The 22,942-nt window shown below is 39.4% G+C and overlaps 1 protein-coding gene across 1 annotated transcript in view; it reads left to right on the plus strand.

Annotated features, from left to right (window-relative positions):
- MAP3K1 (mitogen-activated protein kinase kinase kinase 1) overlaps positions 1-22,942 on the plus strand; it is a 55,273-nt gene that overhangs the window by 28,527 nt on the left and 3,804 nt on the right. The window contains exons 2-17 of the mRNA XM_033164356.1: positions 1,978-2,128; positions 3,185-3,391; positions 4,557-4,757; positions 5,397-5,513; positions 6,421-6,569; positions 11,041-11,162; positions 12,130-12,211; positions 12,325-12,502; positions 12,974-13,258; positions 14,631-14,752; positions 16,114-16,205; positions 17,151-17,340; positions 17,496-18,768; positions 20,384-20,536; positions 21,130-21,292; positions 21,630-21,761. Of these exons, the coding sequence (XP_033020247.1) occupies positions 1,978-2,128; positions 3,185-3,391; positions 4,557-4,757; positions 5,397-5,513; positions 6,421-6,569; positions 11,041-11,162; positions 12,130-12,211; positions 12,325-12,502; positions 12,974-13,258; positions 14,631-14,752; positions 16,114-16,205; positions 17,151-17,340; positions 17,496-18,768; positions 20,384-20,536; positions 21,130-21,292; positions 21,630-21,761 (3,617 nt within the window). The remainder of the gene's footprint in view (positions 1-1,977; positions 2,129-3,184; positions 3,392-4,556; positions 4,758-5,396; positions 5,514-6,420; positions 6,570-11,040; positions 11,163-12,129; positions 12,212-12,324; positions 12,503-12,973; positions 13,259-14,630; positions 14,753-16,113; positions 16,206-17,150; positions 17,341-17,495; positions 18,769-20,383; positions 20,537-21,129; positions 21,293-21,629; positions 21,762-22,942) is intronic.

Genomic DNA, 22,942 nt, shown 5'->3' on the forward strand with positions numbered 1-22,942 from the left:
AAGTACATACATTTCAGTAATCCTTGAGTGTCAGCCTGGTGCAAAAAAAAGGGGGCACCCAGACTTTTTGAGCTGCTCGCAAATAGAGAATCTTCAGGTGCAAAATGTGCCTGGCGTCCTGCTAATTTTGAACCCTGGTTGCAGCACCTGTGAACCAATATGTAACCTTTGTTTATCTCGGACACGTGTGAATATTGATGCTGTCTCAACACCATTGCTTTCAATGGAATGTTCCTTTGGATGCATATCCAGAATGTAGATGAGGATTTGCATCCACATTCTGGAGGCATTCTACATGCACATCCCACTGAAAGCGGTACGGCTGTGATAGGAGACATCCATACTCAGGTGCATATTTGAATGCACATCTGTTTCCCACCTGCAGTTACTGATCTAGCCATATATATGGGGAAGCTAGCTTCCATACCTATATCTCCTTAGTATAGTATAAAGTACTGTAAATGGTGAAGATGGAGAATGAAAAGAAGAAACGTCTTTCTCTTTGTCCTTCTTTCCCCTCTGATTAATAGTGTGCATGCATCTATCTATCTATCTAATATATATTTAAAGGGCATACATGGAGTTGGGGGAGAATGTAACAGAGGGTTCAGGCAAATACAGAATCATTCTTGAACTTTTTGGGTGGTCGGGGAACATTGCAGCATTTAAATATATATTGCTGTACCCCAACTGGTTGCCCACAGTTAAAAATAGCAAAGCTTTTTTTTTGTTCCAGAGTTGTGAAACAGTAACAAGAATGTCACTCATTATGTGCTTTTGCCATTTAGTAGGGTGTGTGTGTGTGTTCATGTATAAACTAAAATTTGTATATAAATGGGTAGGTGCATTTGAGGCTGTTTTCTGGGCAATCATTAATCTCTCTCTTTTTTTTCCATTAATCATTAATCTCAAGACTACAGAGCATCAGTATGCTAACAGTGATTGCTGCTGTGGTTGATTACAGGGTTTTTAAACTTCAACTGATGTACAGTAGTCTATACAAACAGTGACTTTCATCATGACTATGGTAGTTTATAATAGTTGTATGGACAAACATGGAATATAAATTGATTCTATATTTGGCAGAGAAGCAATTGGCCTTTGAAAAAATATTAATTTGCATTCAGGCATTGAAATGTTCAGAATGATACTTAAGTACATTAACTAGTTCATTTTAAGTAGTTTATTCTTTTTGAGTGGCAAGAGAATTTTACTTTCAGATGTGCAGGAAGATTGTTATTAGCATAGGAGTGGGTTTAATTAGAGTCACCGTTATTAATCATGGTCTTGTTGCTTCTGTTAATCTTGGACTTTGGGGAAGTAAGTTTGGCTCTTAAGATACATGAATTAAAAACTGTTTGAAGATTTGTAGTTCTCGCTGTCTAGAAATGTTTATAAATTCATAGTGTTCAAAAACCTTAATATAGCATTGTTTCTCAAGATTTTCTCTTCTAATTTGATCTTTAAAAAAAATCCATACACAAATAACTTTGGAAAGAGGCCATACACAGTGCTGTTCATTATGTTATTAATTACCCACCCACCACCCTGGGGCAGGTTCCAGCAATTAAAGCAGAGTGTTAAAAACAGTTTAAAATAACTTAAAATCACATGCACAATTTGTGTGAAAGGTTGTTCAGAAACTTCCTGTGATTGCAGTCCCATGTCTTATGAACCGTGTGTTTATTATCAGGCTATGGTAGGTCAGTAGCTTGAGGGAATTCTTTTCTTTCTTTTTTTAAGGTCTACTAAAACAGCGTTTCTTTCATGCTTGATGTTTTTATATTTGGAGTAGATGCATTCCAAATAACGGGGTAGCAGAATGTCTGCATTACCAGTTTAAGAGGTTTGCATCTGTTGCTGAAACCAACCGTTTAGCAATTACAGGGGGAGTAAAATATGGTGGTTCAAGGGTTAAGCATGCCACTGTGTTTATTGACAATCACATTTATGGTCTCTGCTTTTTCTTTACTGTAGTCGTGACATGGAGAATAAAGAAACCCTCAGGGGGTTGCAGAAAATGGATGACCGCCCAGAAGAGCGCATGATCAGGGAGAAACTCAAGGCAACATGTATGCCTGCTTGGAAGCATGAATGGCTTGAAAGGAGGAGTAGGAGAGGCCCTGTGGTAAGTAATGCTCCGGGAAAGGCACTGGCGTTTATGCTTTAGAAAAGCCTGATTGCTGATTCTTGCATAGCAGAACCTTAGTGTTAACATCTGGGTATCTCTTGTCTTGTAATTCCTCTTGATTAATTTCTGTGAATTGCTGATTGCGAAGCTTTAAATTCATAACAGTGTACAAGTCTACTGCATATTGTGGAAGTCAACTCCAACTTACATTTGTATTGCTCAAAATAACTACAACACTGCCCTCTATCGTTAGCATTTTAAATTTACTCTCTTGGAGGGGGGGGAAAAACCATATTCCTTTTCATAGCCAGAAAGTGTAAAAAATAAGGATCTGACAAAGGTGGTGGTGAGGAAGCTTTGTCAAGCTCTCAAAAAATAAATACAAATGTCAAACGATTAAAAAAAAAATTTTTTGTATACTAACATCCTGGTTAGGCACTACAAAATGAGAAGAGCAAAGGTGAGGCCTTACCTGCAAGTTTTAGAATGTGCGGAAAGGAGTGGAAAGTGGGCTGGTAAAAGGTGCAGTGGAAGAAGAGAGATGCCCATTACTTTTAACAGACATTCCACAAAAATGTGGTTTGATAAATATGGCAGTTACCTAAAGAACTGTTTTATTAGTAAACAGCCAAGAAGGGTTTGGACTTATATTTCTCATACTGCAGCTCACCCCTAACTATATGGCAAACTTCTTTTCCAAAACTGTGTGATATCACTTTGCACGCAGTTGCAAAAGAAAAGCTTTTTCAAGCTTTGAGGCACTTTGGAGTCGATTTAAAAAAAAAAAAAGTTGTTTGTTTACCCAGTATTGAAGGTTACCGTATACTTCTTTCCGGGTATTCAGACCTTGGTTACCATATTGGATCTGGCAGGTTTTCATTTTGAAACATCATCTGCCTGGAGCACACATTCTTTTGACTTGAAATAGAATCTCAAAAGCACTGAGAATAAACTGACAGGTTTTGGTGTGAATCCAGTAAATATTTGTATACCCAGAACTTCACTGTGAATATTTTAGGTAACCCTAAATCACTTCATGTATTTCTTGAAAAGGTAGTAAAACCAATACCAATAAAAGGTGATGGCTGTGAAGCAAACAAACCAGCAACGGAGCCTGTTTCTGAGGGACAAACAAGTGCTACTTCACCTACGCAGAAGGGGAGGCGGAGCCCTTCTCCTAGCAGTTCCTCTTCATCCTCATCTAGGGCTGTTAAATCGGAATCACCAGGTGTAAGAAGGAAAAGGTTATCTCCTGTGCCTGTAAGTTAAAAGCTCTTATGCATGGGTTGGCAAACGAAGGCCTGGGGGCCGGATCTGGCCCAATTGCCTTCTGGATCCAGCCCGTGGACGGTCTGGGAATCGCTGCGTGGATCTGATTCTGATCATTCGGGCTGCGCCATTTCCTCCCCCCCACACACACACACCGCCTCCTCCCTCCCTCCTCCTGGCTTCTCCCCACCCTGCCTAGAGGAGGAAGGGGGCTGGGCTTTGTTGGTGCCAGCCCCTCTCTGGAGCCTTTTCGCGCACCACTCATCGTCCTGGCGCCTCCCCCCCCCTGCAGCTCACAAAGACACAGGAGCCGCGGTTGGCTGAGCGCCTCTCTCGAGTGGCCGCCCTTTAAAGCAGCCCCTCTCCGGAGCCCTTTTGCACGCTGCTCATCGTCCCTCATTCATATTTTTTTTTCAAAATATAGTCCAGCCCCCCACAAGGTCTGAGGGACAGTGGACCGGCCCCCTGCTGAAAAAATTTGCCGACCCTTGCTCTTATGTGACTGAGTATAGCCTATCGCCATGATATTTCAAGTATATCTACTCCTTTCTATCCATTTTGGTAAGCAGGGATATCCCACTTGCAGGTCCTGGCACCAGCTGAGGTTCAGTTGGCAGCAATTATATATAGATGCTGGGATTTCCTACCCAAGAAGCCCAGGCTTCATCCCTGATACTGTAGTGCATTATTGAAGTTCATTTTGTTCCAGCAGATTTTGGAGCAATGGATGTTTTGATCTGACTGCTTTGGTTACGTTTTTGTGTCATTGACTGTTTTACTTGCTTTCTTGTGTCTATTACTGCTACTACATTTAATATTTTTTTTAAAAAAGAAACTTGATGTAAGCCTCCACAGGTGTCTTCATTTTGAACCTGAAGGGGATGGGTGGGTTTAAAAAGTAGTAGCCATAATTTGAACTTATGAGAAAACCAGCATGGATTTTTTATTTTATTTTCTGCAATTGTTTGGAAGTGATGCTACCATTTATGTGCAATCAGAATATGGTGGGCAACCAGTAGATCACAAGTTCTTCCATTATAACTTAACCAAGATGACAGACACAATGGGCAGTGTAAAACATTTTTATATTGGGAGAGGGGAGGTTAAATTCCCTGTCAACATTATTGGAAGCTAATTAAAATAAATTGGTTATAAGTTTCAGAGTGGACGAATAACACCACCACGAAGAGCTCCATCTCCAGATGGCTTCTCACCATATAGTCCTGAGGAAACAAATCGGCGGGTCAACAAGGTCATGAGAGCCAGATTGTACCTCTTACAGCAAATAGGACCGAATTCTTTCTTGATAGGAGGCGACAGCCCAGACAATAAATATAGGGTATTCATTGGTCCTCAGGTATGAATTGCATAGACCCAAGTTTTATTTTTACGGTGGTACCTCGGGTTACATACGCTTCAGTTTACATACTCCACTAACCCAGAAATAACGCTTCAGGTTAAGAACTTTGCTTCAGGATAAGAACAGAAATGTGCTCTGGTGGCGCAGCGGCAGCATGAGGTCCCATTAGCTAAAGTGGTGCTTCAGGTTAAGAACAGTTTCAGGTTGAGAACGGACCTCCGGAACGAATTAAGTACGTAACCAGGGGTACCATTGTAATTATAAAGTACACTAATTTGAGAAGATAAAGTTGTAATTACTATTGTATGTTCAATAGCACACTGTAGTGCTATTTTCTAGTGTGTGTTAATTTCTACTTGTAATGTGTAGGCATTAGAATAAACGCCAGCTAAGCATAAATAGTTGTATTAGCTTCAGGTTGGTTATATCTGAGAACAACATAGATTGTTTGCTCTGCCATAAATCATCCATCAGCCAATGGAAGGATAGCTGTCAGAAATAAACTATGATATAACATATTTGTTTTTCTAAACTAAATACAGAAGTATAATCCTAATAACTCTTTATTTAATATAGTAACTTGTGTCTTTTGAAAGAAAACAGTCATAATAAGCACACTAAAATCTTTGTTTACAGACCTGCAGCTGTGGGCGTGGAACATTTTGCATTCATCTCCTATTTGTTATGCTTCGTGTGTTTCAACTTGAATCTTCAGATCCAATGCTCTGGCGAAAAACCTTGAAGAACTTTGAGGTAGTGTTATCCTGTCTCTTCTATCATGGATATACAATGGTTACTGCAAATACATTAAAGCTGCTAAAATTTACTATTCAGAAATCACATTGTAGTGCTGTTTAAGTTTTGCTAGAGTTACTATGTTTCTGAAATTTCTGTTAATAGCCAACAATACTACAGCAATATGAAATAATTTGTTATGGGTTACTGAAAATTCACCACCAATAGCTCTCTAATAGCTGGAGGTTAGTGCTCGCTTAATAGAGTGGACTACTAGGAGTGGGAAGTGGAATACCATGTTCCTTCTCCACAGCCCTTTCCTTCTTACCTTAACTTCATCAGTAATGATGTTTAACAATTCTTAACACGATTTCTTGACTTAGCTGATGTCAGTTGTGATGCATCTTGCAACCATGGTGGATAGTGATCGAGTTTCTTAAACATCAATCACATGTGCTCCACCCTAAAAGTGGAGGCTTGAAAATAAAGCACGAAAAATCAGGAACACACTTCAAGAGAATAGGAAATCAGTATCTTCCTGCAAATTCTTCTGTTCCTTCTCTGCTTCTACTTAGCAATGTAGATAGATACAGAAGCACTGTTAGCTAATGTTAAATTGCAAGACTTTGCTGGCCATGAAGTAAGGATCTGGTCAAAATTCACGACCTATATCCACATGCCTTAAATGAAGTGGTTTTAATTTTTGAATGTGAGGTGTGATTTTAATTGTTTATAAGATGGATCCAACCATTGCTTATTGATGGTGGAGTAGGAAAACTTGTTTTTTGTTCTGATATTACTGTGATTTGACAATGTATTATTCCATCATAGTCTGATTGCAATTAAAACTTTATTTTAAATTGGACATCAGCTTCCAGGGATTAACAGCAGAATTGCTATTGTTAATGTTTTCTTCTAATGTTAGGTTGAAAGTTTGTTCCAGAAATATCACAGTAGGCGTAGCTCAAGAATCAAAGCCCCATCTCGTAACACCATCCAGAAGTTTGTCTCACGCATGTCAAATTCTCATACATTGTCATCATCTAGTACGTCTACATCTAGTTCAGAAAACAGGTTAGTAATTCTTCTAAAGAAAATAAGTAGTGTTCTTCGAAATCTTCCCCTTTTCACAGGAAAGTGTTGCTTTAATTTGTCACATGAATTTTATACAATTCCAAAAGAGTAGCTGTGTTAGTCTGTTGCAACAAAACCATTGCAAAAGACTCCTTGTTCTTTATATAGCGTGATTAAGTTACAAAAGTTCTGGTATTTATTGTTTGAATGTTTGGGAACAATTTTTTTTGTGTTGGCTAGCCAAGTCTTCCAAAAAGCACATTTTGAAATGGAAGTTTGTTGCCCTTTTGTTGCAGTATTATTTTTTGTTAAGAGCCTAGTACTGTATATATTAGGTGCTTTGTGAATGCACCAGTGACTAGTGGGATCTTGAAGAGGAGCTTTCACCTTTGGAAAGTGAAACTTTATTTTAAAATTGTGTGTAGCATCAGAATTATTAATTGGACATGGGATTATCAACTTGTGGAATGAATCTGGTTTTAACTGGCCCCAGCAGCCTTTCCATCTACAAGCGAGAAATTTACTCTCAGGAGAAAAGAGAATATTTAGAAGTTCGTTGAAATAGAACTTTGGATCTAAAGAAGCACAAACTGAACTCTGTTCATGGTGCATTCCCCCCCCCCATCCTCACTGTAGTCCATTACAGTCCTCAGAAGATGCTCCCAAGCCTCAAGCGAACCTCCAAAACTGCAAGAGATGTGGCACAGTGCAGGGGGGACACTGGAAATGGAGGACACCTTGCACAAGTAGAATTGGCTTTCCATTCATGCTAGCGATTCACATCTAATACTGTGCCAAAACACATGCACTCTGTTACTGTGAATTCTTTGCTTCTTCATAGCAATGCCTTTATTTTTGTGCCTAACCATTCATTTTGGGACAATTTGCTGGAAAAGGTTTTTGAAACAATGGGAATTTTCATTTTGCTTTTTTTGGTATGAGAACATCTCCAGCTCAAATATGAAAAGTATATATTCACCTCTCAACTTGGGTGCTAGACTAAAGTGTATGCTTTTGTGGCTACTGTTCCCACCCACCCCTCACAATCACCGTACATGACACTTTACTGAATACTACAGTGGTACCTCGCTAGACGAAAAACTCGCTAGACAAAAAACTCGCTAGACGAAAGGCATTCGCTAACGAAAGGGTGACTCGCAAGACAAATTTCCCTATGGGCGCGACTCGCAAGACGAAAATTTCTATGCATTCCTATGGTCGTGCTTCGCAAGACGAATTTTTCGCAATACGAAACGACTCGCAGAACGAATTAATTTTGTCTTGCGAGGCACCACTGTATTAGTTTTTAAAAAAGCAAATCCCTGCCCCCAAGATCTTAATGCAAACTGGAAGCAGGGAAGTAGCTTCAATTGGGGATGAGGAGCAAGGGGCTAAAGCATAGGTGCTATCAGAAATGTTGGGTTTGAAAGAATCAAGAGATGTTTGCCCTGGAAAGGGTAGCTGTTTTATCGTGTGTGAGTGATTCATCTAATGCAGGGGTGTGGAAATCTGAGGCTCTCCATTTGACCCCTGGGACTTTACCTCGGTTACATCAGCTGTGCTTTGCACCCTCCTTGAGTGTTTTTATTTTGGTGGAATGTTACCTTGAATTCTAATAATGCCTCCTGCTGGCATAAATGGAGAACAGAGCAAGGTCTACAAGTGTGTGTAAAAGTTAGCCTACTGTACACAAGGAACATTTACATCATTTTGTCTGTTCACTTTTGTCTCTGACCCTGCCTTCCATTGGCATGTAGCCTCCAGAAGGGAATGCAGTCCCTGGGATGAAAAAGTTTCCCCATTCCTATTTTAGTAAATCTGGCCATAGTAGAAATATTTACTGTGGGTGATGAAATGCAGTGAATTTGCTAAATATATGAGGAGTGGGAAGCATCCAGCTCCCTGGCCAGATGTGGCCTAAAATGTCATAAATTTGACCCCAAACCATGGCACCTTTCCCCTATGGAACTCTTTATTGTGCAGCCAGCCATTGCAGAAAGCCCCTTTGCCAGCATAGAGCTGGCTAGGCTCCTTGTGCTGCATTTCCCAACCACCTGACAACCGGTTGGCTGTGGAGTGCTTGGAAAGCTCTGCGCAAGAGACTCTGGCAGGTGCTTAGGACAATCCATCCTGTCAAATCATCTGGCATTGCCTGTCAAAGTTGGCCCATGGGATGGGGACAGATAACAATCTGGCCAATTGGGCAAAGAGGTTCCCCACCTTTGGAATACATATATCAAATTACTTTTTGGCCATATGTGTATGTAATAACTAAACTAAAGTTAACCTCTCTTCCTGGTCTTACTAGGTCCATAGTACTTAGGCTTGAAATGCAACTAGGCTTGGTAAATTATTCACCTGCAAATCTTTTCTTAACTGTTGGATCACCTTGGTGTATATCAAGAGTGGCTAGCCTGTGGCCCGCCAGATGTTGCTAAATTACCACCACCCCCGTCATCTGACCATGAGTTGATGGGAGTGGTAGTGCAGCAATCTCAGGTGAGCTACAAGTTAGCCTCCCCTGGTGCATGCATTGTGTAGTTCTTTAGAAAATATGTACTTTATAATTCTGTTCTTACATTTTGACAACTTGTTAGCAGTATTATTTTGAAAGTAGTGTTGTGGAGTATACCTGTTTTTAAGTTATATGTGTTGTTTGTTACCCCGGATGATTATGTACCCATAAAAATCCACAGAGAACTATACAACCTCCATTTGTGCCAGTCATTTGGAGAGCAATATTCTTTATTGATAAATCATGTTCTACTTATCAGTCATGAGCTGAAATTTTATTCTTCCACGTAGTGCCCAGATTTTGAGCTTTTCGTAACAGATGGCTTATAGAGAAAACAAATTCTTTGTAAATGAGAAATAGAATAAGCATGTTTCCATTATCTGTATTATAGAAGAAGAAAGGTGATACTTTTTAACTTACAGCCTTGGTAATCATTTTGCTTATCTAGAGAGTTCTTAAAAGGTTTGAGACTGTTGAGCTAGACATAAAGGAATTTATTCCATATTTAGTTTTTCTAGGAATATCTAACTTAGGTTTTGGATGACTTCAATATTGGCACTGACCAGATTGTGAGTTTCCCTTGTTTCGTTTTAAAAAGCAAGACACTTGAATTAGCCACTGATTCAGTTTTAACATGGCACCAGTTCTTAATATTACCTTAGAACCATAGCAAGTGCTTTCCGGTAGCTTCTTCACACGCCACTCCATTAACTTCTAGATGGGAAAACAATGTCATTTCCCCACTTGTGTGGTTATTCCATCTAGATATTGCCAGAGTACTGTGGGAAGAAACCACAGGAATGCCATTCTGGCACCACTACAGTAGCCTAAGTGTGGAATTAATAGTTTTTGTTTATTTGTTTGTTCATTGGCAAAACTTTCTATACCAGCAACATTTTTTTAAAAATGGCTTTGACCAACATAATACACAATAAAATCACATTGATAGAAAAATACAGGATACATGAAAAGAAATCGGTAGATTAATATTGTACATGAACATAGCTGGATCACCCCCTGGGAAAAAGCATGGGTGAACAGGTAAGTTTTAAGTAGGTGCCAGTACTATAAGAGCCTGCCTGGTGATAATTGAAGATACATTCTAAAGGGCAAGCGCCACCACACTAAAAGCCCTGAGCTGTAAGATGAACCTTTTTCTGAAATCAAAGCTATTAATATCCAGAACCTCCTAGAGAATGATGTATCTGTTCTAGGACTTGCTATATAACCATAGGTAATAGTTTTCATTTTGATACACTGCAAAGTATGGCTTCAAGATAGAGATTCGTCCATGGAAGGGCTTAGGCAAAAGGTGATTTTTCTGCCACTCCCCCCCCATCAGTCCCCAACCCCCCCCTAAAATCTTATCCTAAGGGTCACCAGGCCAGGCTGAATGGAGTGGGTTGTGTTGTAGGAGATTGAGGGGAAAGAGGGAGATGATGGGAAGCTATGCTGATGCACCTGAGGTACTTCCAATCAATCTTTCCATGACCCCCACTTCCTCCAAATCCCCCTGACCACACACACCCTTGATTCAGCAAACTCTAATGATAATTGTGACTGCATGTTGGGGGAACTGCTGTAGGAGAGGAAGAGGACACTTTCTATCCACCCCATTTTGCTGTCTGCAGTTTGTCGACTTTTCCATGTTACTATTGTAACTTGCAGTTACTATTGTAACATACATTACTGAAGAGTAATATATAAAACATCACCTCATGCACAATGTAGAGGCGATTTTGATCAGTTTACCTGTGTGGTAAAGGTAATATGTAAGCAAAGCACTGGAATTTACTGCAAACAGTTGCACTGAAAGGTCAACTAGTCACTTGCAGCATGATAGAATGCACCCCAATAAATATACATTGGGACTATTTTTTGCCCTGGAAAGAGGTATAGTAATGTAAATTAAAAGGATTACTCTTTAAATATTGGTACATGTTCTTTTAAAAATAGTATCAAGGATGAAGAAGAACAGATGTGCCCCATTTGTTTGCTAGGCATGTTGGATGAAGAGAGCTTGACTGTCTGCGAAGATGGCTGCAGAAATAAACTTCACCACCACTGCATGTCAATATGTAAGTCGCTTGTAATACTAAATATATGCCTGCATCACAGATGTCAGTGCTTCTACTTCAAATAATGAATATCAAAAGGGACATTTGATATTATGGAATGAGATTATGCATAAACTGGGATGTTAGAGTAGGAATCTAAGTGAAATACTTTTCCTCATATAAATGTGAGGTAGTATTCTTCGGAGTTTTAAGTATAAAGGATCATAAAAAGGTAAAGGTACCCCTGACAGTTAAGTCCAGTCGCAGATGACTCTGGGGTTGCGGCGCTCATCTCGCTCCATAGGCCGAGGGAGACGGCGTTTGTCCGCAGACAGCTTCCAGGTCATGTGGCCAGCAGTGCACAGAAATGCCGTTTACCTTTGAGCCGGAGCAATACCTATTTATCTACTTGCACTTTGATGTGCTTTCAAACTGCTAGGTGGGCAGGAGCTGGGACCGAACAATGGGAGCTCACCCCATCGCGGGGATTCAAACCACCAACCTTCTAATCAGCAAGCCCTAGGCTCTGTGGTTTAGACCACAGCGCCACCCGCGTCCCTATATAAAGGATGGTAGAGGTACAGAAATGCATCTTGGTAGCTTTTGTGTCTTAACTCCCTTACTATGAATGAAAGAGAAGAAAATTATTATAAATAAGAAAATTATTAACGTAGTTTTAACCGAGCTGATCAATCAGTTTCAAAGAACTGGGCAATATTGTGATATTAACCTATAAAATGTCCAAAATCCAGAAGTGGACAGGTATATAGAGCTGGTATAATTCACACAGTACATGAAACATGCAGAAAAAATGGAAAATGCCACATTTGCTACAGAACTGAATATACAGCTTTACATATGACTAGTTTTCCATAGACTTGTAAGTTCTGTAGATGTTTCCAAAAACTCAATAGCTTTATATTTTCTAAAGTGTCCTTATCATACTAACGTCAGTATTATTTCTTTTTGTTACTGTTAATTTTTTTAGGGGCAGAGGAGTGTAGAAGAAACAGAGAGCCTCTTATATGCCCTCTTTGTAGATCTAAGTGGAGATCTCATGATTTCTATAGGTAAGGATGTGTTGTGCTTGGATGTACTGGGTCTTCCATTAATTAGTATAAATATTAAAATATCTGCAAGCTTGCAGACATCTACTCATGAAAACCGTTTCCCCACCTTACAGCCATGAGTTGCCAAGCCCTGTAGAATCTCCTTCTGCTCTTCGTGTTGTCCAGCAGCAAACTCAGCAGCCTACAGCCGTCTCACCAAGGAGGAGTCAAGATAGTAATTTTAACCTTACTCATTATGGGGTCCAGCAAATCCCTTCTGCCTATAAAGACTTAGCTGAGCCATGGATACAGGTATACTAAATTTCTAAAGGAAACATTAATTAAACTAGCTGCTGGGTATTTTTGTGTTCCTTGATTCCGTTTTATGTCAAATAGTACAAACAGGATTGCACTGCTACTGGTTAAGTTGTGTCAGGTTTGTATTCTGTGATAGGAGAGGACTTTTTCGGTGTTAGTTCTCTGGCTTTGAAAAAAGATTACCATATTTATTGTATGCATATTGATGTACACCAGCTTGATATTTTATGAGATGGTGGTATATAAATACTTCCAAACAAAAATAAACAGTAATGAATGGAGAAGTTATCTGACACTTCATTACATCTCCCTTGTTTTGTAGCTACTCTGATAGTAGCAGCCTTGAAGAATGCAACACGCTCTTCCCTGTGCTACCCCCAAGTTTAGATGGAATTGCATTTTTCAGTATGAATACTTGAGATCATCATACATGTACTTTTAAGTGTTTTCATGTCTGTCTTTTAGGTATTTGGAATGGAATTAGTTGGCTGCTTGTTTTCTCGAAACTGGAATGTACGTGAGATGGCCCTTAGACGTCTCTCCCATGATGTTAGTGGTGCTCTATTATTGGCTAACGGTGAAAGCACTGGAAATTCTGGAAGCAGTGGTGGAAGCACCACAAGTGCTGGAACTCTAGGAGCAGCTATTGGGTCATCACAAACCAGTATCTCAGGAGATGTGGAGTCCTGCTGTAGTGTCCTTTCCATGGTGTGTGCCGATCCCGTCTACAAAGTCTATGTTGCTGCTTTAGTAAGTAGCTTCTTTATGATTACTGAAATTGCAAAATCATTGCTACAGTTTGGAGATGGAAACCACTATTTATGCTGTTGCCAAAGATGTAGAATTTGTGATGACAGCAGAACGACTCCCAATTGGTTGGTTTTTTTGGTATGCTCAAAAGAAACTAATGGCCATGGTTCCACTTACTATAATTATAGCTACCTATTTCATACATTCACTGGAATTTAGACCCTGAATAGCACAAACAACCTCTGTCCGTGTTTTCTTTCCTCCTGTGCTTTTTAAAGGGAGGTAAATCATGTAAACCGTTTCCTGGTACAAACCTGTATATGCATGGAATTTTTTTATTCTCACAGGAGCTTATGTGTATGGTGAAAGAAAGGAGCTTAAGCTGCTCCATCACATCTGCTCCCAGCGAATGTATGAACTGGGGCTTATTTAGGGAAGAATTCCACACAGCACTATGGCAATCATTTCATCCGTGCAAGTATTTCAGCTTGCCAGATGGAATGATTCCATGCAGTATCTGAAGTGTCTTGTGGCAGTAGTACAGTTGTTTATTATTATTATTATTATTATTAATTTATATACCGCCCTATACACGGAGGTCTCAGGTCGATTCACAGAAAAAACCACAATATAAATATATATATATAATCAAAATTAAAACAACAACCCGTTATTGAGACCCATTGCCAAATGGTTCCATTGAAAGGCCAGGTGTGGATGTTCAAATGAAATCCATGCATGGATATCTATGCTTCGGCAATCATGGAGAAATACATGTTTGAAAAATACAGTTTCTCAAATTAGGACCCACAGTGCAGATTACTGAAACGTCCGTTCTAGGTTTCATATACAAGTTTAAGATAAAAGCTACTTTGCCTAGTTTACCTCTAGTAATATTCAATTCTTGGTTAAGCCAGTAGGAAGCAGATCACAAAATTCTAGAAAGCCCAAAATAATAGTCTGCTTCTGTTAAATAGAGCCTATCAGTTTTCTTTGGAATATCCTCAAAAATGACTTTTTATTATGAGGAAGATGCACAGTGTGGTCATCCTTTATTATCCGTTTCTATCTGGCCTATCACACGGGACTGCGTTCTTTATACTAAATAAAAAATGTAAAGCAGAGTCTCTGGCATCTGGAAGCCTAATAAATTTGTAGGAAAACATGGATCTGTTTTACTTTCCTACAAAATTTGCCTCTTGTCTACAAAATTGTATCCTGCAATTGATTTGTCTGTTGCAGCAAAGTTTAGAGTGCATTTTTGTATCCAATGACTAATTCTTGCTATTCTTCTTGAACATATGAAGTGTGTGTATAAGGTTTTTTGTGGGGGGGTTTGCTTTTTAAAACACTCCCTCCCTGCTTTTTCTAGAAAACATTAAGAGCCATGCTGGTATATACACCCTGTCATAGCCTGGCAGAGAGGGCAAAACTGCAACAACTTCTGAAGCCAGTTGTGGAGACTATATTGGTGAAATGTGCAGATGCTAACAGGTATAGTGTTTGGTCTATTCAAACTTTTTACAGATATGTATTTTTAAAAAAACTTCATAAAAGATTAAGGACAAATTCATGTAAAAACTGTTAGTTGATTTATGGTCTGTATTTGAAGTTATTTTGGCCTGGAATGTGAAATTGGTTATACCGTAAAAAATACTCGACAGCAGCTCTTTGAATAATATGTAGGTATTATACATAGCTGGAAAATGTTACTCTTAAATTGATACACTGGATTTCATTTTTACATAGCAATTTCCTGGAAAGTGTAAATGCTCAGATTTTTTTAAAAATTTAGGATATAATTTTTCTTGTCATGGTTGGTTGTGCGCATTATCAGAAGTGTCATAATGTTGCACAGTGGATGCACAGCATATAATAAAAGATCTGTGTGCTGTCCCACATATTGGTCTGCGCATGTACAAGCAAAGTCAATTACCTGTATTCTCTTACATTTCCAAATTCTAAAGCACTCCCTCCAGAGAGAGTGAGGTGTGTGGGCTCTTTCAATTTTTATTTTTATTTTTATTTGCCTCTGTGGTTTTAAGAGAGCATCAGATGCTCACCAAATAACTGAGTTCTTACTAAGCCAGCAGTTGAGCACTAGCTGCCTTGAAATGGTTGGTTTTGCCTAAGTCAGAGCAGTCTGTTAAGAAAGCTAAAAAGTTCCCACTCTTAGAATACAAACTAGATCACATAGTACTACAGAAATAAGTCCTATAGAAACTTCAAGAAATTATATTAATTCCAAAACTGATGCCCTAGACTGAACTTCCGTCAGCGTGGACAAGGGGAAACCTCTGGCATCTAATCTAGAGCACCAGTTTTGGAAGCTGAAGGTGAGAGAGCTTACAGAAACTTGAGGCAGCACCACTAAAGTATCCAGTTAATCGTTTACCAGACTTTCAGTATTGAGGGTATGTATCTGCTGTTGCCATCAGAGCTCTCACAGCTAATTGAGGGAAAGCTGGACAGTTTAGAATGAGTTTAAACAGATCCCACCTTAAACCGAAGATGAATAAATAGTCTTAATCCCAGATTTGGGATGGCACTGCCATCCAACCAATCCATGGGGAGAACAGTGGGGAATCCTTACTTTGGTGTCATCTGTTGAAGAACAATCTTGTTTTACTTTCTTAAAAGTATATATTAATGGAAGCATGCTGAAATGGGTATTTATGAATTATGAAAATTGCTCCTAATCTTGACCATGCTGTTTTCAGAAATATCCTTGATAAAGATCTTACATGATAGGTTCTCTACCTGTTGTAAAAATAAAACAAAATCATAGAACTATACATACATAATTCATGTGATAAAGACATTGGTTGTTGTTTTTTGTTTTTTACTTTTTATAGCCGCACAAGCCAACTTTCAGTTTCAACACTCCTTGAGATGTGCAAGGGCCAAGCTGGAGAACTGGCAGTTGGTAGAGAAATACTTAACTCTGGTAAAACTTCATTGTATACTTATTTGTATAGTACCATCAGTATACCTAGTGCTTTACAGAGTATCATAAGAAGAAAAAAGATGCTTGCCTCTTCCTTTACTCAGTGGGCTTCTTGGGGACATAGTAACAAGGGATGAATGTGAGCAAACACTGTCACACATACTTCATGCGGTTGTTCATAAGGGCTGAAAGAAGACTTCCTACAGTAGATGAGGAGCTTTGAGATAAAATTTGAAGTGGCAGAGGAGAAAATCTTTTTTAAAAATCTAATAATAACATATGATCAGTTGTTCTAAAGAAAACTAAATTCCAGTGGGGTGGAGTCCAATACAGTACTCAATTAAGTTGGAAATTTCAAAAATAATATTATGTACTAGCAGTCGCTAGACCACCATTAATTAAGCCCATTTGATTTTGGAGCTTATTTCTCCCCACCCCCAAAGGGTTCATCAAATGAACACAAGATCTTTTTTATTTTGATCCTGCATCTTCATGGCTTTGTGAGCCTCCCACTCAAATCATCCTGATTGCTGTTGTTCTACATGAAGTACCAAATCTGTACTAGGCCATACACTAAAAGCAATAACAAACCCCTGTTCACATGTTTGCATTCTAAATTAAGAGCAAAACCAAAAGAGATGAGAGGAGAGGAGAGAAGGTGCAGTTGTAAAAATAAATTAAAAAATTGGTACAACAGGGAAATTAAAAGAAAAGAGAGAGTAAGTGGAGAGAAATTGAAGATCAAAGTGGAAAAGCAAGGGGATTTTGGGGGGGACGGTGGAGAGATTAAGCCAGCTGAGTTTCTAAAGGAAGAATTCCTACACATTGTTTCATTAGAAGAGAAGGTACAAGCATTAAGTTGACATAACTTCACAAACACTTCACATAACACAATATATTTTGGTGATATATTTTTAATTCTGTTTAATTCTTGTTCTTTTGTAGGGTCCATTGGCATTGGTGGTATTGATTTTGTCTTAAACTGCATCCTTGGAACACAGCCTGAACCAAACAATTGGCAAGCACTGCTTGGGCGCCTTTGTCTTATAGATAGACTGTTGTTGGAGTTTCCTGGTGAATTTTATCCCCACATTGTCAGTGGGGATATTTTAGAGGCAGACACTGTCGTAGACAGGTACTACATTAGAAAATACTGAGTTTGGAAAATATTTTTTTACATAAAATACACTTTTTGTTAACTATACCATATTTGACTTGCTGCTTTAAATGTTTGGTACGCTTTATTGTTTTGCTGCAGAGACATTAACTGTGCCTTGTGTTTACTTTTAGGTACAAAAAGCTGCTGTCGCTGTTGAACTTTGCTCTGCAGTCAATTGACAACTCCCACTCAATGGTTGGCAAATTGTCACGGAGGGTATTTTTAAGTGCTGCCAGAATGGTTGCAAGAGTACCGCACGTGTTTGTTAAACTGTTAGAAATGTTGAGTATGACGAGCTCAACACATTACACAAGGATGCGCCGGCGGTTGATGGCTATAGCGGATGAAATGGAAATTGCAGAAGCCATCCAGCTAGGTATGGAGGAGATGCATTCCAGCGAATGCAGGCGCGAATTTGCACAGCCACCAGTTCCTGATAACTCTCCAGAGTCCACAGAGAGCAGTACTCCAAATAACACAATTCAGTTATCAGGGAAAAGTGGGAAAGGTGTGGGTGACAAAAAACCAAGTACCAGTCCAGAGGACATTTCTGACATGGTGGCTGGTATGTCTCTGGGACTTTCTGTTTCTTCAGGAACAATGGAGCAACCAAAACCAGCCTTTCAAACAAAAGGCAGACCCCATGGTCAGTGCTTGAACTCTTCTCTCTCATCCTGTCATTCCCAATCAGTATTCCCAACTTTGTCATCCCCCACTACGCCATCCGTACCCGCAGGCGCTGATGTTTCTAAACTCAGACCTCAGGGATTTGTTCCCTGCAAAATGCCCTCTGCTTCTCCTCAAACGCAACGGAAGCTTTCTCTCCAGATTCAAAGAAACTGTGCTGAACATAAAGAATCAGAAAAACTGTCTCCTGTCTTTACACAGGCCCGGCCTTTGCCATTCAGTCATATACACCGGCCAAAGCCATCTCGTCCTACTCCATGTGAAATGAACAAGCAGGGGGAAGCCTCCAAAAACAGCATGACACTTAATTTAAATGATATATCACAGTGTGATAGCAATAGTAGTAGCAATAATAGTGCAGTCATACCAAGTGAAGAGACTGTTTTCACCCCTGTGGAAGAAAAACGTAGCCAGCTGGATATCAATACAGAACTCAATTCCAGTATGGAGGACTTACTTGAGGCTTCGATGCCAGCGAGTGATGGAACAGTCACGTTCAAATCTGAAGTGGCGGTTCTGTCTCCTGAACGCGCGGAAAACGACAACACATACAAAGATGATGTGAACCATAATCAGAAATGCAAGGAAAAGATGGAAGCTGAAGAAGAGGAAGCTTTAGCTATTGCCATGGCAATGTCAGCATCTCAGGATGCCCTTCCAGTAGTTCCTCAATTGCAGGTTGAAAATGGTGAAGATATCATAATCATTCAGCAGGATGTGAGTACACTGGCTTTTGTATTTTCTTAGTCTATGTGTATTTACTGTTGTACAATGCATTTCTGGTGTTTGATTTGGGAAACCAAAGAAAAAACAGTTTTGTCCTTTAAGACACAGTGGGTTGCATCTAAACCATGCCATTCTTCCGATGGGGGAGGGAAGCCATTTTCAGCCATTGCCCGCTGAACCTGCTCCAGAAGCTGGGGGCCCTCTCAACCAGATGTACAGGGCTGTGGGGGGGGGTAGGTAGCTGAAAATGGCGTCCTTTCCCATTCCACTGACAAAAGTTTTGCCATCAGCTGAGCAACACTTTTGAAATGAAACCATAATGGTTCAATGAAAACTCAACAGGTGGCTATGCCTGTCACTTTTTTCTTCAGCCAATTTACCTGGGGGGGGGGGGATGGGCATACTTTGGACTTCGACTATAACTGGGTTCTGTGTCCTGTCCATGAAAATAGTTAATTGAAGCTACATACCAAGCTCTAAGGCACGTCACTTCATTTGTTTATATATTAGAACTGGGGAAAATAGGTATAAGAAACAGCATGTTGTTTGCATGTGGTGGGTAGGGTTTACTGATACCATCAAGACTAAATGAATGGGGGGGGGCGCGTGTTGTAATAATTGAATTATCACATAGAACTGAAAGAAGAAATTAGGGTGGCTATGAAAGGAAGAGTGCTCCTTGAGCTCAAATTGATTATGCATGGAATCTCAACTGAATATACAAAATGCAAAATAGAAGTAGGACTGAAATCTATCTGGTGGGCATTATTTTGCCCAGAGGTGAAATACAGGCATGCTAGGCCTTGAGGTCTGCATTCCTATTCCCTTTGCACTCTGTGGAATTAGATTGCTTTAAGACAGGAATTCAGTATTTACTCTGTGCTAATTTGGTTATCTCTGTGTGGATACTGTCACTTACATGGTTTAGTCATTAGATTTAGGTGACACTTGGAGTTGAGAAGATTTCTTTTTCTGTTCTGTTCTTTTTGGTGAGGGGCAATAAAGCTAATTGCCTTGCTTCCCAACTGACGTGTCCTCTAGCCTTCCATAATAACCTCCACCAGTCAGCAAGGTACAAATGTTTTATCAAGGGAAGCCCCCTGTGATGCATACCAAACACAACAAATGTTGAAGAAATAAAAAACAAACAAACATATAATAGCAATTCTAAACTGTACAGAGATCAGCTACTTGCTGGTACATAGTTTGCAATTTTATTCATTAACTGTTACTGGGAGAGTATTGTTTCTTCAGTGGTTCTCTAGAGGTTTCTTAGACTATCCTACCCCCTCCATTTGTTTTTTTTGTGTTACTTTTTTGTCTTTGCAGTAAGAAATATCTCATGGTGATATTTCCAAACGTAAGACTTCATTAAGCGAGTAGTTCGAAAGTGAAACATTAGGACTGGTTAGTTTTTAGAATTTGAACAACCCTGTATACACACAAAACCCTGAATTTGTGCACCCCGTGGTCCTGAAGAAACTTGGATGCAATCGTTGTGTTTGTTTGAAATTCTTAGGATGTGTGTCTTTTTTAAAAAAATTCCTTTTCTTGGATAACACTGGGTGTTAATGGGTTCATAGACAGCTATTTGTTTAATTTGCAGACACCAGAGACGCTGCCTGGGCATACCAAAGCAAAGCACCATTACAGGGAAGATATAGAATGGCTTAAAGGTCAACAAATTGGCCTTGGTGCCTTTTCTTCATGTTATCAAGCTCAGGATGTTGGAACTGGGACGTTAATGGCAGTGAAACAGGTAAATGTTCCTCTGTTGCGATATGCAAGTTTTGTCAGCATTAACTTAATATTTGGAAAAGAAAATCAAGGTAGTGCAGAGGTCTAGAAAGATTTGTCCTCGGTTATGTTAGTGCTGAAAATTTTGAAACTGGTTTCTTTTACACAAATTCTGCCCAAATTAATGCTTTAAGATGGGAAAGGACTTGAACTATTGGAGGAAGTGATGATGAAAACTGCTTTTATTCTAGGCAGCTCCACACATTAAGTCCCCCCTCCCCCTTGCATGGGAAGAATCTTTAGGAAGGTGGGAAACATACATGTTCAGCAAGAGTGTTTATCTTTTTTACTGCACTTCCCATGTCATAGTTTATACATTTCTCCAAAATCCATTTATCTCCACATGTGAAGTGGCTGCCTATGGTTGCTTAAGGAAAAGAAGAAAGCAAGAGAACAGAAACAGAAGTTTTATATAGTGGGTAGAATCAGATAGCGTGTCCTATGTTGAACCTCTTTCTTGAAGGTGCTCATCATTGTGTGCAGCTTCAGGTACAACAGTGTCAATAAGATTCTCTATTGTTGAAGCAAAATTTGACCTGGCTTTGTGTGATGCAGGTGACATATGTCAGGAATACATCATCTGAGCAGGAAGAGGTGGTAGAAGCTCTGCGGGAAGAGATAAGAATGATGGGTCATCTAAATCACCCTAATATAATTCGAATGATGGGTGCTACGTGTGAGAAGAGCAATTACAATCTCTTTATAGAATGGATGGCAGGTAAGTGTGCCCCCAAACTGCATTCATCTCTCTCTCTACCTGCCTCTAGATTTGTAAGTCTGTCCCTTTTGCCATCTCTCTAAATTGAAATTAACTTTACCCAAATTATGGGATGTAAATGATACAATACTATGTCTCGTGTACGTGAGACACTCTTTCTGATAAAGGAAACTCTAAACAACTAGGACCCCAAAAGTAAATTCAGAAAGTTGAGCTTAAAACTATTTCACTTGTCTGCATTGGTATACCCAATTTTGAAACTATTTCAATGGCAGTAAAATCCAGATTGTTTTCATGAGCAGTGTACTAGTGACTAAAATGTTAACTCATCTTCCAGGGGGATCTGTTGCTCATTTGTTAAGTAAATATGGAGCCTTCAAAGATTCTGTGATTGCAAACTACACAGAACAGTTGCTTCGTGGCCTTGCTTACCTTCATGAGAATCAGATAATTCACAGAGATGTCAAAGGTAAGAATCGTGCTACTATAGTCATTATAACCTGTAATGGTTTATTTATTAAATTTGTATACCGCCCTGCATCTGAAGATCACAGGGCAGTTCACAGCATAAAAATGCTTAATACATAATAATAATCTAGAGCAATAATTTATTTCTTATACCCTGTCCATCTGACTGGGTTGCCCCAGCCACTCTGGGCAGCTTCCAACAAACTATAAAGAGACAAAAAACAGGAACAGGAACAAAACAAAACAATACCCCACTAACAACAAGGAAATAGGATATTACTCAGCCATTGGAGAGGAACATTTTTGCTTGATGCCTAAAGGCATATAATGAAGGCATCAGGCAAGCCTCCCCGGGGAGAGCATTCCACAAACAGGGAACCACCACAGAAAAGACCTGTTCCTGTGTTGCCACCCTCCTGACCTCTCGGAGAGGCGCATGAAGAATGATGATCGCAGGTTTGGGTTGATGGCATCAAAAGCCACTGAGCAGTTGAGAATTAGCAAGGACACATTTTCTCTGTCTCTCTCCTGACAGAGGTCATCATACAGGGTGACCAAAGCAGTTTCTGTGCCCAAATGAGCCTAAGCCCCAATAGAAATGGAAAACTGATCTAGAAAATCAGTTTCCTTCAAGAGCGCCAAGAATTCTGTTACCTTTGGATTTTGCACTTCTCCAGATTTTGTGATGCAGTTCTCAACTCTCAAAAGCCATACCTTAATTATTAAAAAGCACTTTTAAAGATACAGTATTGTAAGATATGCATGGCTGAGAGATATACATTTTTAAATATAAATTTCTATGCAGATTTTTCTGTTAAAATTCCAGAGATTAATGAAACAACAAAATAGAATAGATTTATGATTGGACCCATGTAATGCTAACATCTCTAGTTAGGGGAATGGGTACATGAAGGGTTTTATTTTTAAAAAAAAATTGTATTTGGGAGTTCCTGTCCTCCTTTAGGTTCTTCAAGCATAAGATTTGCCTTTATATTCTTTGTATTCTGAAAACATTAAACATCAATAAAAGAGATGATGATGACAATATAGTCTACTCAGTGGTTTTTGTTGTCACTGATGTCTAAAGTGTTTCCAACCAGGATAAAAATGTATTTTGGTGAACACCCAAATGTAACTTTGCTACAGCAGTATTGCAAGATCTTCTGTTGATAAATATTGCTA

This window comes from Lacerta agilis, chromosome 11, assembly GCF_009819535.1.
Source record: "Lacerta agilis isolate rLacAgi1 chromosome 11, rLacAgi1.pri, whole genome shotgun sequence".
NCBI lineage: Eukaryota > Metazoa > Chordata > Lepidosauria > Squamata > Lacertidae > Lacerta > Lacerta agilis.